The sequence below is a fragment of the Labrus mixtus genome, chromosome 1 (assembly GCF_963584025.1).
Source record: "Labrus mixtus chromosome 1, fLabMix1.1, whole genome shotgun sequence".
NCBI classification, from domain to species: Eukaryota; Metazoa; Chordata; class Actinopteri; order Labriformes; family Labridae; genus Labrus; species Labrus mixtus.
The window spans coordinates 10325149-10342584 of NC_083612.1; the positions used below are offsets into that span (position 1 = coordinate 10325149).

The 17436-nt window shown below is 41.5% G+C and overlaps 1 protein-coding gene across 1 annotated transcript in view; it reads left to right on the forward strand.

The window, feature by feature from the left end:
- The window catches only part of LOC132991998 (protein kinase C-binding protein NELL1-like), a 259382-nt gene extending 244107 nt beyond the window's left edge, over positions 1-15275 (forward strand). The window contains exons 17-20 of the mRNA XM_061061100.1: positions 7166-7359; positions 11626-11802; positions 12233-12457; positions 14337-15275. Of these exons, the coding sequence (XP_060917083.1) occupies positions 7166-7359; positions 11626-11802; positions 12233-12457; positions 14337-14387 (647 nt within the window). The 3' untranslated portion in view covers positions 14388-15275. The remainder of the gene's footprint in view (positions 1-7165; positions 7360-11625; positions 11803-12232; positions 12458-14336) is intronic.
- Positions 15276-17436: the final 2161 nt, after the last annotated feature.

Consider the following 17436-nt stretch of genomic DNA (forward strand, 5'->3'; position numbering starts at 1 on the left):
TGAACTTGGTTCTTTCTGAACTGAGACCAGAGGCCCTTGAAGAAAAACATATTTATCAACTGAATTATGATTTATTCAGTATGTTCAGTGAAAGCATTGCTTCAGAATTTCCTTGAGAGATCCATAACGAGAAAGCTGCACACGAGTATGACCGCTCATCCACCACCATTTCTCCCCTCCATGCAGTAATAGGTTGGAGGACCGCAGGGGAAATAAGTACAAATGACAATTTTACAGGATTTCGAACACCACAATATCCCACCAAAAGCCTCTCATGAGTCAACATGACAGAAGTATTTTGTAAGAAGTGAGTCAGCTCAAAGTTAACTGCATGAACAGCGGCTTTCTGGCCGAGAGTTTGTGACACACATGCAGAGTGAGCAGACAGCACTGGGGACGAGAATTAGAGAAACAGGGGGTTTTAAGAAAACAGATGTAATCATCTGAACAATTACTGATGTAAATATACAAAAACTTTTTTTTTCTGCTAATCTGCAAGAGGAATTTATACAAATGTAAGCAGAGATTTCAGTTAAACTTTCAGATTCAAATAGACAGCCACAGAGCATTACTTTCACATTATTGTCTGTAGGAAAAAAAAAAAAAATCCTTAGGGTATGTTAATGGGCTGATGAAACAAAACAGTGCTGATATCCTCTGTTTTGCCAGCAAACAACAATTTGGGGAATTATTCAGTGTTGGTGGATTGTTTCCCGGTGGATAAAAAGGCTTTCCAGCTAAAGGATGTGTTGTGTTTTTCAAATGAACAGAGTGCTTTGTTGTCGTGTCGGTGCTTATTCATGTTTGGCACCACTGGAACAACTGGCTGTGCTGCTCTCTCTCTCTCTCTCTCTCTGCATCCTGCTGGGCGACACAGTCATCTATAAGAGTCTTTTTTTTCTGTGAGGAGCGCTCATCCATTTTGGGTATGAGAGGATCTATTTCTAAAGTGTCAGTTCATAGAAACACTTCACACATGTCTGTTTCTGTACACCTCACACAGAAAATATGCACAGATAAACTCTGCAATGAACAGAAAATTCTGGTAAATGGCGTGAAACCAAATCTAAGTGTCCTCCTTTAAATGTAAGAAAGCCTCATTTCCTATCACTTCTACATTTGTAATCAAAAGTAGAGGTGGGAAAAAAAAATGATTTATGTAAAAATCAAGTTTGTTATCTTCTGACCCCTAGATTCATTACTTTAAAAAATACTTTTTTTTTTTTGCTAATTGGTAACTCCCTGTAAGTGCTTAGGCTAGCTCTTTAACTCAGTATAAGGCCAAATGGAGTCAGTCTCACATATGACTCGAGTAGATTCTGAAGTATGTACTAATTCAAAAATAGACTTCTAATTATGAATCCAGAAATGTTTTGAATCAAATTTAGATTCTGAATCGAATCGTGACCCCAACAATCGAAATCGAATCGCGAGACACCCAAAGATTCACAGCCCTATCCAAAAGTCATATATGAGCAACAACCCCGGTGATGTCCTGGCTCTTGCTGCCCTTCAGTCTAGTTGTGGTGGCCAAGAGGGTCCATGTGGTAGGGTATGTACTATCAGCGTTGTTGTCACTACCTGGAGCTTTCATGTCTGGGTCTGTTGAAGGCGGCAATGCTGAGGTGGAAACTGATGGCCATAGAGTAGGTTATGTAACTTGTAAGTAGGACGTAGGGGCATGACAGGAGCAATGAGTGTCTTCACTGAGCACTTCTCCTTTCATTAGGGCACGAGTATCTTGGGTTTATTTCAAACTTAGCTTTTGAACACACCTGAACTTGGTTCTGAGATGGGATGTCAGACTGATATAGTCCTAAATACTTTCAGCCAGGAGAACAAGCTTCAGTCAGTTGCTGAGTAAAACAAGAAGTCGGCTTTGATATTTGAATCCCACAAATATTTATCAACTTTAAGAGCCTGTATAGCGCTTTCCTGGTTTCTATACTCAAAGCGTTTTTACACCACATTCTGAAACTGATGTCAGAGGCTGCTACGAAAAGTGGCCATCAGTATGAACTAATCCCATTCATGCACATTCAAATGCGCCTTATGCAGCAATGGGAGCAATTTGGGAATCAGTGTCTTTCCCAAGGACACGTTAACATGTGACTGCAGGAGCTGGGGATTGTTCCCTCGACCCCCTGGCTGCGAGGCGACTGACTCTACCATTGAGCCACAGCCTCCCCCGAGTGTTCCACACAGGAGCTACATTGTGTGTGTTCATTACATGCCAAACGTAGGCGACGACAAAGCATGCAATCAGTCAACAATGGTGTGTTTCTGTACAATACAACACATGCTGATTCTTACAGTACCGTGTGTTACAATACATCCCATCACAACACTTCAGAATGATGTACTCGGTTGTTTTGTTGCAGTTCAAGGTGTTGCCACAATGCAGTACATTTCATAACATTATATAATGTTTTCATTGTGCTGCACTGCGTTTCGTCGTGGTAACTACCCGAGCAGCTGCAAGCAGTGATCCCTGTGCTTTATTGCTCTGACTGAGGAGCTGCATGTGCTGCATCTCCAACCTGTTTATCATGCCTAATGCTTTAGGGAGAGGCAGGTGGCTTTAATAAACAGCTTGTGCATGGAGAAGAGGATAATACGCTATAAACTACGACTGTCTCCCAGTGTGTGTGCATCATCTCTCTCTCTCTCTCTCTCTCTCACTGATGAACATGACCTTTCCATATGGGCAGCCTGGAGACTCACCAAAGAACTATAATTTAAATACTGATATACTGAGCTTTCTGATGCCTTCTAATTACCAACATCTGTCACAGGGATTTTCAGAGGGATTTATTTGTTTTGTGCGCCCGTGTGCTTGTGTGTGAATGTGTGTTGTCGTGTGTTCATATACTAAAGAAATTAGTGTTTCATGTATAACAACAGCACATGTAGGTGTGAGTGTAACTTCCTCGTATGGTTGGCTTTGCTCGGCTGGTTTCTCCGCAGGGCTTTTGTGTTTGGATGTGACGCTTTCTTTCACAGCCTGCATGTAAGAGTGCGCTTCATCTTGCAGGCAGCAGCTTGTGGCTGAATGTGGTGAATGTAGCATGAAGAGCATTAATCCTTCACCAGCAGAGGTACAGTATGTCTGACTGGCTGACAGGGATTTCATTTAGTGTATGCAAATAGTCTGCCACAGACACAATAAATTCTCAGCTGAGCTGTTTTCTCTCTCCTTCTGTATCCAGCCAAACTGATAGTGTAACCAATTAGAGTGTGTTTTCACATCTGTCACAATTTATTTATAAGGCTGGTGTGGTCATATAGGCTCTTATCTGTCCAGAGTAGGTCTTCCTGCAAGAGGTTTATATGTTGAGAATCCCCTGCCAGAGGCTCCTAACATCTGCAGCAACAGTCAGGGGGTACAAATCCTGTTTTTCTTCTGCTTTTTAATTCCGTTCACATCATTATCAAGTTGACATTACTAGCCTGTGAGTACTTATTAGAAACTAGGATTCTGGGTAAAGTCCACTGCAGTCTACCATTTGTTCACGTATTTTACTGTGTACAGTTTATTCTGTGGCTCCGTTGGCAGAGTCGTCGTCTCTCAACCGGATGGTCGAGGGTTCGATCCCCAGCTCCTGCAGCAACATGTCTGATGTGTCCTTGGGCAAAACACTTAACCCCAAGTTGCTCCCGCTGCTTCGTCAGCGACGTATGAATGTGTATGAACGGGATAAGTTACTTCTGATGGTCACTTTACATAGTAACCATCAGTGTGTGAATGTGTAGGTGTGACCTGTGGTGTAAAAGTGCTTTGAGTGGTCTGACGACTAGAAAAGTGCTATACAAGCTCAAGTCCATTTACCATTTTTTACCATTTAACTTGCTAAATCAATGTGTCACATGTTGGACCGTCGACACAACAAGGAAGCTCTTGACTATTTCTATCCCAGCACACCAGTGCAGTTCTCTAACGCTCTTACGAATGCCATTAGGCTGAGACACTTTCCACTCTTTTTCATACCTTTCCACCTTAACCTCTCCCACACAAGTGTGCCTGTAATCACTTCAGAGACCACTCCACTACCAAACGGAGGTAAGCTGCTCCACTGTTGTTGTTTTTTTCTATAATTTGTTCCTACTACAGCACAACTTCTATTACCCAACATTACCTGACACACAGCGAGCACGCCAGCTTCCAGTCATAATTTTACTTCATGGGGAAAAATATAGAATTTTTTTGAACATCTGTACACTACTAACCCTGCATGGTTGTTATCTTTAACACAGCATATTTCCCAAAACATCCCCTCTTTGTTAGAAAAGGAGATCATGGACGGCTGTAAAACGGCCTGATAAGAAACAGAAAAGGACTTTTTTATATTATATTATATATATTTTTCAGATATGGATGAAACAAAGTAAGTTCATGAAGGCACACAAGCTGCTGTGCAGGTAGATTTTAATGGGGGCTGCATTTTTTCTCAGGATTAAGAAGTATCAATACTGATACATGGATTGATGTGTCTCTGATACAAGCTAACCTAATATTGTTGGCAAGTTTGCAAGTCAATTTAGCGCTCTGTTACCATAATTGATTAGCACCCATGAAATAAACCTGTATCTTAATTTCCAACACTGCAGCCTATACATTAATTATTTATATCATGTTTGTCACTAGTATGTGATTTGTATAGGAGAAAAAACACATTTGTGTTTGATACACTAATCAACAAGAGTTTAGTGACAGCTTTGCAGTTTAACACCACCTTTTTAAGTTTTCTTTAATAATAAAGTTAAAACAATTAAAGCCTGTAAAATCAGATGAAAGAGCTAGTTTTTTCTTTGACCGTCGTAGTAGACGCAAGACATCAGGAGAGATCAAAAACTGAGCTGCCGTTGTCCACTCTAATTGTTTTCAGGATAGTATTTCATCAGTGTACCGCTCCAAGCTATGCAATGATTAAAGCGATCATAGCTCAATGACTGTATATACATGGACAAAGTTTCAGTGACATCACTCATAAGCTTGTGAAGCGGCCTTTTGAAGCCTGTCGATGTTTAAAACTAACTTTCGAATCAGTCAAGTAACTGGCAAAGAGCTGGAGCTGGAGTCTTGCAGCATCTTGTACACGTCTGACAGTGTCCCATCTCACTCACCGGCGCAGAGAGAAAATGTTTACGTTGAACACATTTCTCACGGTATGAGAGTGTGTATTGAGTTAAACACATAAAGACAAACTTGAATGTGGTTGTTAATATTTAGTCTCATTTTTTCCCCCTCTTCAGTTCTTTTGTTCATGCAACACTCAGCGCTGTGCTGTCAGTGTGGGTGTGATCGATGTCTGTAGGCAGCAGGTGCTAGCAGGGGGAGAGCGGAGCGGCTGTCGAAGGGACTTTGGTCTTTTTTTTTTTCTGTGAACAGCTCACATTTAGCGAGGATAAAGAGAGTTAAATGTCATGGCTTGATAAAAGGGTTGGGACAGACTTTTTTTGGCACCGTTTTTCCTGTGGCCCCGCTGATAAAGAAAAAGTAGATGAAAATGCCGTCTGTCCGCTCTGTTCTTGGCGGTCCTTTTCGTGTGTGAAGAGAGGAAGAGCGAGAAAGAAGCTGACTGAGCAGCTGTCTTCTTCCTTTTGATGGCTACACTGAACCCGTGAAGAGAAAATATCTCTATAGGTGGTGATTGATGTGACTGAAGCTATGAGGCCAGTATGTGTGAATGGTATACGCTTTGTATAGACGGGTAAGGCGATACATTATGACCCAATTTCCTTCAAATTATAATGCAAAAAGTTTTCTTTCAAACATTTTTAAAAGCACATTGCTACGAGTGATAGCCAAAGCCTGAAATATAAAATTAATCCTCATACATTTTCTGCTTATTCTGCACTGCATCACACAGCAGCATGTGTGCAATACTAAGCATGTACAGTAAATGCTGCTACATTCACAGTTAGTGGGAATTGCTTAAGTGAAATAAACCTCTAAACTGCACCACCAACAGCCGGATTCTCCTCCCTGAATGACCACAAAAGCAATACCATCCTTATGCTGATGATTGGATAGAAGGATGACACTTGATGACTTGAGGGCTACAACACTTATTCCTGCACAATGTAATATAAATGCTTCATATAACAGCCCAGGGCAATGTGAGTAAACAGAAAATGTAATTGTGATTTTTAAAGGTGCAACCAACCTGCAGCACAGTTGGACAAACATTTCCCTGTCTCTTTGTATTGTTATACATTTTCTTTATCCATTTCCACCAACACAAATGAAGAATGTCAATGAGCAATATGTTGTTTTTTTTTAACAGAATTACTCTTACTTTGGGTTTTTAAATGTGTTTTCTTGTCTTGGGTTTGCGGCCTGTAAAGTTTTATATCTAGCCCATTTTTTACAATAACAACCATCACATAAATTGGTTTAATTCCTAGAGCAGAAAATAATGCAGAACACAGCTTTAAAAAAACTGTAAAGCATCAATTGTCGCCAATTGTCCTTTTATGTTCTGACTACAATATTTAAACAGACACATACATTTGTGTTTCCAAATAATACTGGAATTGTTGTCATGGTAGGCAAAAAAAGACAAGAACACATTACAGACCTACATTTATAAAATAATTCAGTAATTCTCAAAGTGTGCCGTGCACCCTCCTGGAGGGGCGCATAGGCTTTGGGGAAACCATGTAGTGGGTATTTGTTTCCCACCTTGGTGGACCACCCAGGTATATTAACGGCCCCCCAGGTGTGTTTTCTGCCCATAAGATCGACATTTAAGACCAATGAATTGCAGTTGATCGATCTCCCTCGCTCTGTTCACCTCGTATACTCTGCAGGTAACCAGAGAGAGAGAGAGAGAGAGAGAGAGAGAGAGAGAGAAAGAGAAACATATATCTGCTGTTATCTCCCTTTAAATGCATTTGTAGCAAAGCAATGTCTGCTACTCAACAGCTGCTTGCTGCTGATGTGATTCTGCTCTCTCTTGGTTTTTGCTGCGTCTCGATAACAAGCCTTCACGAGGCTGACCTGTTGTGATAACAGAGTCGCAAGTAAAACTTTTTCAAACAGGACTTTTCCCCGGTTGGCTCAGTTAAGAAAAAATAAAAATCAGTTTGCAAATCCGTACCCTCTGCATTTGTCCTAAATGTGTAGAACAGAACTTACACTGATCCACTTCTTGTCTTCCAGACATCGATGAGTGCAGTCAGCAGACACACACCTGCTGGAACGACAGTGTGTGTGTGAACCTCCCTGGAGGCTACGACTGTGTGTGCACGTCTGGCCCGGGCTGCAGCGGCGACTGTCCACAGGAGGAGGGAATCAGACGCAACGGGGAGGACTGGAAACCAGGCTTTGACCGCTGTGCTATCTGCTCCTGCAAGGTACAGAAGATAAATACCATCTCACTTAGCTTCATCTTTACTCCTGTGGAGTTTCTTCTTTTCTCTTTTTCTGTTGCTCCCTTTAACAAAGCTGTAACTGTGTTGTCATGGTGAAGATAAAGACTACTACAATTCCAGATAAACATCTCATATTTCAAGAAATATTAAGCTTAATTTAATTGCCCTAATGAGTGAAAATTGATGACAGTGCAGCAAGCAAAAATTTACTTGTTAGGTTTCTCTAAAAATAGCTCTTTATCTTAATTCAAGAAACTTAACAAGTTGATTTTGCTTGCAGCAATTTTCACTCATTAAAGCAATTTAAGTTGTATTCTTCAATTTGTATTTCATGACATAAAATGTTTATGTGGACTTGTCAAGTGAATGTGACTTATACTAAGTGTGATGAGAGTTTTCTGACTAAAAATTAGACAAATACACTTGCTATGGTGTTAGTTGTGGCAGTGGTTGAACAAGCAACTGGGGAAGACTTCAGGGACAGTCTGCCTGATTTTGCTTCAGGAGTGCAAAATTGTGTAAAATGGCCAGATGTCATATTCGCTCTGACAGGGATGTAAAAAGTTTGGATAGCCATCATGAAACAAACACAAAAACAAACAGCGTTTAAGACCTCATCTGACCCAATGAAGCATCGCCCAGGGTCAACTCAAAGAAAAGTGCTCCACAGTGACCAGTCTCTTGTCAATTGGCGTTCCATTCTGACAAATATCTGTGGCAATCTAACAACTTATTTATGTTCTCGGGAGGCGGTGCTGTGACTGCAGGAAAATTAGATATTGATCAGTTTTGTCTTTGGGAAGGTAAGGCTCAGTGAGTGAGATTGATACGGACTAAACACAGATTGTTATTTGAAATCAAATGTCATGTAAGAGGATGTCATTCAGGTTGTGGTTCCAGTGATGTCTCATAAAACCTCCCTTTGTACAACCAATATATTTCACAAGAATGTATCTGACGCATTTTCAGTGTAGTTCAAAGTTGCTCCGTTGATATTTTGTGTGTTTTATAATCCCATTGAGTACGATTGCGGCTCAGATGAAAAGATTTGTAGATGAACTTTTAAACCACTTTATGCAGAGAGATACCTTATCTTAAAGTTTATTAGCAGGATTCAATCTGAAGCCATCCTTCTTTATATTTCAGAGACTTAAACAAAAAATAAACATAAAAGCTACAAGTTGATGACAAAGAAAAAAAGTTTCCTTCACGTCTGTCACCATCAAATAGCAGCGTTTTTACAGTAAATTATGTATATTCACAAGATTATACAGAGATGAGAGCCTACCTGGTAACAACAAAAAAAGACAAGAAAAAATAGCTCACTAGAGAAAAGAAACACAATGGAGATTCTTTCGTCAGCCTCGGGGTGTTTAGCATGCAAACAAGCAGAGATCTGAGTTTAAGAATAGAGAGATAAAAAAGACTGGTCTGGTACCTGTGAGTCATCCCAATACTTGTTATAATTTAGCCGAAAGGATCCACAACATTTCAGATATTCAGGAAGAGAAAGCACAGACTTGTGGTAAAGGTACATAAAACTGTAGAATTTCTTTTTCAACATGAGATTAAAGGTGCATTCACACCTACAGTGAGCCGTTTGGTCCTTTTGAAATGAACTCTGGTTCTTTGTCGGTTAGTTTTCTTGGTTTGAGGTTGAGTGAATGCTCAAGGGAACTCTGGTGCGGACCAAAGACTCAAAATCTGGTCCGCTTAAAAACAGGGGTCTCTTCGCTTCCAAGTGCACCAGAGCTCAGTTAGCAGTAGAGGAGAGTGCATTCCAGACCAAACAAGGGAAGATATTCAAAATGCAGTGCGTTGTGGGTTGAATTTGGCCGTCTGTAAACAATGTCAAATAGGTTTGCCGAGCATGGCTAACGTTAGCATTGCTAACAACACCAGCCTCCAGTCCTCCTTGCAGGTTAACATCCACATGCCTGTGCTAAGTGTCACATCGCTCCAGTCGATATACCAGTTTAACCTGACACAGCCTACATATTACTTTATCTCCATTTCATAGATTAAAATACTGACACCATATCTGAACCAGGCTACGGGATGCCATTCTTACACTGTACTGTTTTTTTTGGGTGAGGGAGGTCACAGTGCAGTGTTAGTCCGGATGGCAGTATCCACTGACCGGAGCTACAGCCCCAACTAGTGGCTATGATACACCACATTTGACAAGCTTTGGTGCACTTCACACCAAAGCAAACTGAACCAAATGAAAAATGCAACAAGGTCACCCCTGAATCGCTCCGTGGCCACTGAACTTGATGAGAAAGCAACCTAAGGCCGACTTAAGAGTGTTTGTGGTACTTGCTAGCACATGAAATCAATGGTGGAAACTCACCGGCAAAGATTGAATTCATACAGTGACTAAACAAGGTCAAAAGTTCTTAAATCTAATTACCTTCAAAGACATATCTTATACCAGGACTGTGAAGAAAACAAAGTATTGATTAAAGAGAAAGTCATCCGCATGCATCAAATCCATCATTACGTTTTTGTCAATAAAGTTTTCATTGAAAGCAGCACAATGTTTCTTTTAGCACAGCATTAGCATGCGCTGTGTTTTTCCTGGCATTAAAATGAACAGTCTGCCTTCATGCCTCCTGCCAGCGCGTCGCAATTGGCAGTAATTTCACAGCAAGTCCGAGGCCGTAACCTTAAAGACCAGCGTCGTCGCTATCGGTACCCAGGGACCGAGCGGGTTACTGTAGCAGGACAATACGCATCGATAAAACATTGGCTCTGTATTGCCCTTTTAATGCTATTCGCAATGATTTTATGCCCCCCATACATTTTCCAACAGCCATTTTATGTAACATTTTTACATCATCATTACCCTGCCCCGTCTCCGGGCCAGACTGTGCTGGCTGTGGTGAGTAAAATGGACCATAAAGTTTTAGTCTGAGTAGAGACGGTGAGCCGGGGACACAGCGGCTGAGTACAGTCACACAGATCCAGGGGTTTTTGGTCTTTGCATTCCAACGCAGGCACCAAACTTCTTACATGTTCCTTCTTCATTCATGGCTCTAATAAATTGCCGTTAGAGAAAATGGAGATTGGAGAGGTGATACAACCTAGTAAAATACCTCATTGGCATGTTGGCCTTGAATTATCTGCTTTGATAAGCCAGTGTGCAGAGCTGTTAACCAGCTCTCCCTTAAGGCGTGTAAGAAAGGTGTCAGATACACACCTTGATCTTAAAGTCTGAATACGCTGTTCTCTCTCTTTTTTTTTTTAAGTTTATAGTGAATTTCAGTATCTTTGCAATTGTGTAACTTGCTTAGCATTAAAACACATCTCAGGTATTTTATCTTCTTTCAAGGGTTTTACTCTTTATGAAAAGGCTGCGGAGCATCATTCAGAGCATCAGGAAAGCTTTGAACTCTTCACTTTAACCAAACAGACGAAAGCTTGCAGTTTCTGCAGCTGTTGAACGCAGAGTGAGTCACCTACTCAGGGATATAGAGAAACATTTCTTCGCAGCCCACCATATGAAGTGGTATGTGAAGGTGAAGTCTTTGCGTTAAAGCACTATGTGTTAAAGCACCATGGTGAAGGAGGGGGGGTTTCTATACACATCATGTAGGAACAAGAGCACGGATCAAATGAGGCAAGCCTGCACACTTATTCCATGCCACAGCATGCAGGCTTAACGTTCGAGAAAAAGGAAAACACACGCATCGTTATACATGTTGCACCCTGAAAAGGTTGACAAGCTTTTTGATGGTAGTTGTGGTTAACCGTCTACACTGTTCAGGGTCATAAACGTCTAAAAAATGATCAATAAATTTGAATATATTGGAAGAAAAGAAAGGAAAAAACAGTAAAACACAATTGTATAAAGGGAGCTATCTGCCCTTAAATATCTTGAGACATGATATAGAAATGGATGCAATGCATGCAAACACTACACATCCACACAGCAGATATGAAGTTATATGTCTAAACAAAAGGAAAAAAAAAAGGTGAAGAAATGACATTATATTTTGGAAATGTGATGCAAACAAAGACTTGCAACACTATTGCTCCCAAATCTATACTTATTTATTTGCTAAGTGCATTCAAGGAACAGAATGTTTCGAGACCGACCGGTCTCTTCCTCAGGTGCTGCACAAAAAAAACAGGTTCAGGTGTTATTTAACACAATCATGGAGTCCCGTGTGGCCTTCATGATAAACCATCATGTCATATGTCTGTTTTCCACCTGACCTCTGTGTCCTTTCTTTCTTTTTGCAGGATGCTCAGACGTACTGCAGGAGGAGACCCTGTGACTGCGGAGACCGAGACGAGGATCTGTTCTGCTGTCCCGGCTGTGACAACAGGCCCAGCAGCCAGTGTCTGGACCAGAGCGGACGCACACTCTACCGCAGCGGAGCGTCCTGGCTCTACGGCTGCCAGCAGTGCCGCTGCATGGTCTGTACACAGAAACACACCAAAATATGCACACGCGCTACATGTTGCTTGCCAACAGAAATATATGAGGAGGAATCCCTCAGTGTGCAGATACAAGTTTGTTAGAAAGAAACAGATGACAGAAAACCTCCTCACCAACATGAAGCAGACAGCTGGGCTTTGTGTACTGCCAGGCTCTGATCATGCTGCTCGGCTGTGTGTGTGTGTGTGTGTGTGTGTGTGTGTGTGTGTGTGTGTGTGTGTGTGTGTGTCTGTCTGTGTGTGTCTGTGTGTGTGTGTGTAGGTGTGTTTGGACGACCCAGATAATTACCACCTCTTTAATTACAGATGTAGCATGTGAGCTGTTACGGCAGTCACCATATCTGCTGATTTGCACACACGGTAACATTTTGCTTTTCTTGTATTCTTACCTCTCTCTGTGTCTCTGCAGGAGGGGGAGGTGGACTGCTGGCCTCTGGTTTGCCCCGCGTTGATGTGCGAGTACACGGCGGTGGCGGAGGGCGAGTGTTGCCCGCGCTGCGTCACAGACCCCTGCCTGGCCGACAACCTGTTGTATGACATTCGGCAGACGTGCCAGGACCCCGCAGGTGTCATCCGCCTCAGCGGGGACACATGGCATATGCCCAACTCACCCTGCACCACCTGCAAGTGCAAGGTAGGCTAAACAGCGTCAACAAACAAAGGAACACGATAAAGGTTTCAGTTGTGCTAATTCAAACAAGGAACTTGTACTTAATTTGCTTGAATTCTTATAACAGTTAATGATTATTTACCTTGTGTTATCGTCGCGTGTATCCTCACCTTATACCAAAAAAAAGATTTATTTTTGCAATTACTGAATTAAAGGAATTAACAGTTTAACATGCACATCAGGTTTCTTTGATTCCCCCTTGTGATCATAATGTTACAGGCACTGGTTGGCATTACCTACGGTGGCTGGGAAGTTCAAACCAAAATTACACAGTGTGGAACACTTTTTCAAGGCTTGAGACAAATTTTCATTTTTTAAAACAAAATTACAAAAGCTTAAATACTTTTACCAAGGACAAAAGAAATGTACATTTTAGAAAACAAGATTACAAGATGAGAAACACTTTTCCTCAAACAAATATATACGAACCACAGAATCTCTCTGGAAAGGGAACGTACCAAATGCAGGAAGTGAGCGGTCAGTTAGTTTGTTTTGACGGAAAGACTACTCGTTAACTCTCTCAGGATGGTTCCACAAAACGGACAAAACATCATTCAATCACCATGATCCCCGCATAACACATTTTGCACAGTCTTTACGGCAAAACAAACTACTTGACCGCTCACTCAGTCACTTCCAGGTCACTTACTGCATTTTGTACATTCCCTTCCCAGGAAGATTCAGTGGATTGTTAATTTCTCTCACCGTTCTCATCTTGTCAATCTGTTTTCTTAGATGTACATTTGTTCTGTCCATGGTAAAAGTATTTTTGCTTTTGTAATTCTGTTTTATAAAATGTTGCAATGTTTTCAAAAATGTAAATTTGTCTCTAGCTTTGCAAAAGTGTTTCACACTTTCTAATTTTGGTTTGCACTTCCCAGCCACTGTATTTACAGGCTATCTGTATCTGCATCACTGTAAGAAAAATATAGTTTGCCTCTGAGCAGCAGGGCACCTTGTTTTTAAACCAAAGTTTAAGCTTCCCTATAATCAGATAAACACAGACTCTGGTCTACATGACTTTAGGGGTCAGCCTAGTCAAGATACACACATTCATGTATCTTTAGGTATTGATCTATGCGCTGGGAGATTTTGGCCTCTGACACTATTTCGATTGGAACATTAAGTAAATGTTTTGCATACTGCACCTACTGGCCCCTGTCTTGTCTGTTGACCTATTTAAGTGCTTAACATTAAATTTCAACATTCAGGCCACACATTCACACACTGATGTCAGAGCGTGCTGTGCTAGATGTGTACAGGAGAAACCAGAGGATCCAACTGCTGATTGTCTGATTAGTGATTGGGTCGCTCTGCCTTCTACACCAGAGCCACCTCAGAGAGAGAGAGAGAGTGAGAGTAAAATCTCTCACCTACATATAACCAAACCATACGTTAGACCATTGAGGTCTATTTATTATCCAGAGTAACTGAGACCTTGTCGGTGGAAAGACAAATTGCGGCTGAATTTCTCAAATTTGTCACTGCTTGGTGCCACACTTCCTAAGTTATGATTCCCTCAAATGTACAGGATTGGCTGCATCAATCTTAGAGACGGATGTTTCACAACCATAGAAGATAATCCTGAAAGTGAATCACTACAGGGCCAGTATCGCGAGGAGCAAAAGAACAGCATGTGCTCTTGTAAAATGTATATAAGAGGTATTATATATGTCATGTTGATATGGCCAAATCCCTCAGTAAGTAAGTCTTTATATTTTGAGTACAGCCAGCCAGACTCTGAAGTGTGTCCTTATATGCAAGCATGCACAGTTTCTGTTAATACACTACATTTAATACTCTCCATCTCTTCTCTCCTGTCTGTTCTTGCTGTGCTGTGCAGAACGGAAACGTTTGCTGTTCAGTGGATCTCGACTGCCTTCAGAACAACTAAAGCTCCCCTCCTCCTCCTCTTCCTCCTATCACTGCGGGACTGCCATGCCCCCGCTCCCCCTCCCCCCCTCCCCCCCTTCCTCCCCACGTCTGATGACTCCCCATTGGATTACTGAAAACAGACTCACGCACACAAAATGTGCATGCCAGAGTGTGCACAGAAAAAGACGAGCACACACTCGACAGACTGAGATGATGAGGCTGTGCTTTTATGCTGTAAACCTTTCCACAGAAAGTGAATGAATGTGTGTGTGTGTGTCTGTTTGTGTGTGTCTGTGTGTGTGTGTGTGTGTGTGTGTGTGGTTCAGGTGGAGGCTGAGGCCATGGCCACTACGTTCACTGTGTTGTGTTTGTGTCTTTGTCTTGTTTCCATTTCACTACATGTCATGAGGAAAAGCTTCCAAGCGATAATTCTCCAGTCCCCGAAAACCAGAGACAAGTGTTTGTTTTTCATTTAGAAGAGGAAGGATGCATCAAACATTTGTTATTTCACAATAAAAGAGTAATGCACCTTGCATTTCTATGACACAACATCAGGATTCAAGTTTGACATTACAGGAACAGGAGGTGGTTTGATGTAAAAATAACAAGTAGGGAAAGAACAGAAAAAGGTATCTTCGAGTCTGATGATTCCTTTTCCAACTCAAATCCGAACTTCTCCCAAGAGAGAGACTTTTTCATGTGATTTCAACCAGTTTTTTGTTTTTTGTTTTACTTTCTGCTGTGACAAAAACCTCATCCAAGCCTTTGAGATGTTCCACTCTGTCTTTGATCAAAGTCACTTCATGATCCGTGTTGACAATCCGATGTTTAATCATTGACAGGATTTTTTGTTTCAAAAGAGCTGTGTTCTACATTCTCCTCTGGTACAAAAAGCAGTAAAAACACAGTTCTTATAGATTATGCATTTATGCTGATCATGCAAAAAAATAACAAAGGCGCACCATTTTTGACAAACACTTGACATCACCAGTTTCTCTGCATCCATCATGTAATCCCACAGCCGTCATTTTTTTCTCACTTAAAGCAACAATATGAAGGACTTGGGTTTGGTGCACTTTGGCGCCCACCAAAGGTCTCTGAGTGCAACTGCACTGTCGTGTGACACATAGTGCTGTTATGCCTTCCCGTCTCAGACAACGTGCACTTGTTTACAAGCAGACAGGCCGAAGACCATTCAAGAAGCAAAATAACCATGTTGATTTACAAGGTTCAGTAATATTAAGGGGATTTGCGCAAATGTGGCCCTTAACGCGTCTTCAGCATGTTTTTTGCAAACTGTTGGAATATGGAGTCTGTGTTTGTTTATTCAACAGTTGCAATGATAGTTATGGAATGTGCATAAATGGCTATGTTGGAGAGGATCATTTATTACATGCTAGTTGAGATAGGAAGGTAAGGTTCCAAATTTAAAAGCTAACTTAAAGATCAATGAGGAAAGAGACAACTTTTTTGCGTAAGATGGATTTATTTATTTATCTGTATAAGCCTGAAACATAACTTAGGTTAGATGACTTTCTTTACCTGTTAAAGCTGCTAAACATGAGACAAAGATGACACCGCAACTTTACAGTCTAACGTTTAGTCTCAGAATAATATTTCTCTGATAATCTCCATCCGTCACCATCCTCTTCCTCTTAGCCGTTGTATCAAACCGTACAGAGACAGAGACGGGCTAACTAGCTTCTTTTTACAACTGAGAACTGAGAACTAGTGCCGTAAAGCTGTACGCACATGACCTCAGCCCACAGCCAAAGTTAAATACTGCAGTAAACAGGCGACCCAGCCTTGCTGTGGACACGGTTGTTGAAAGTTAACCATGAAATCAACCATTAAAACGACTGTTTAAAGGTGGAAAAGTGACATTTTGTTGCTCTAAAGGAAATGATTCATCAAAGTGCATTTACATGGATGTGTCTGACCTTCTCAAAATGAATATAAAATACCCCAAATTTCAGCACTCAGTATCCCAGTGTGCACCAGTCACTGGTCTATTGGAGCTTTTAAACAGGTAGATTAGACTGTAATCTTCGAACTAAAAGATCATCCTCCTTTTTTTTTTAGTTTTCACTCATATTTAAAGTCTTTGTTCGATGAAAACATTGGAGGTTGTGAACTCACAAAGGATTGACTTAAAAGTAACTGAGGTCTTTACCCTAGAACAAGGCCATAACTTGCAAAATGCTTTGTTTTTCATTATGAGGTTATCCTTGATTTAACTGGCCTTGCTGTAGCTTTGATTTTTGATAAACAACGCCTGAACGCACCGTTATTTTTTTGCTCCATGTGCAGCTGGAGTCTGGCAGTTTTAAAAAGAAGGAGCAGTCTCAATCTGTCAGAGTGCTTTTGTACAAAATGCTCATGGCACCATCAAACAGTGTCTGTTATCCCCTCCACTGCATCCCCTTTTGATGTTTGACTGAAGAGGGAGCTGCATAGGACAATTCTTTGGACCTTTCTGTTAAAGGCAACACAACAAGCAGGCAGTCATTGTCCAGGTGTTTGGAGATTAGGAAACATGGAGGATATGAACTTGAAAGCGTTATGATTCATTATGTCTTACCTTTCTCGAGCTCTTGGTATTCCAGTTCTCAGCCCCATCCTGTTTTTCCCATTGGGGAGGTGATGTTTGCATGGCACATGTGATACCCGGTCTTTTCAAGGATACTTGTATATGAGTTTGACTTGTGTGGTGAGATAGCAATAACTACAGGAAATGTTTGGAGGAGAGAGTGGAGGATGACATGCAGCAAAGGGCCAAGGTCGGATTCTAGCCCACGGCCGCCAAGATGAGGACTATATGCCTCTATACATTGGGCGTGCGATGCAACAGCTAGGCTATCTGGCACCCTGAAGAAGTTCATTTCCGTCATCCTGCAGCCTTCAGTCTTCAGGTCCTTTTATTGGTCAACAGTCATAAGTCACATCCTCCAAAGGATCCAGACATACAGTAGCTGTAGTTCACCTGCTGAGCCGCTAACCCATCCGACTTTTATACTTTCTCTCAACTCAGCTTCCCGGTTGTGATTGAGTGACAGAGAATCACCCCT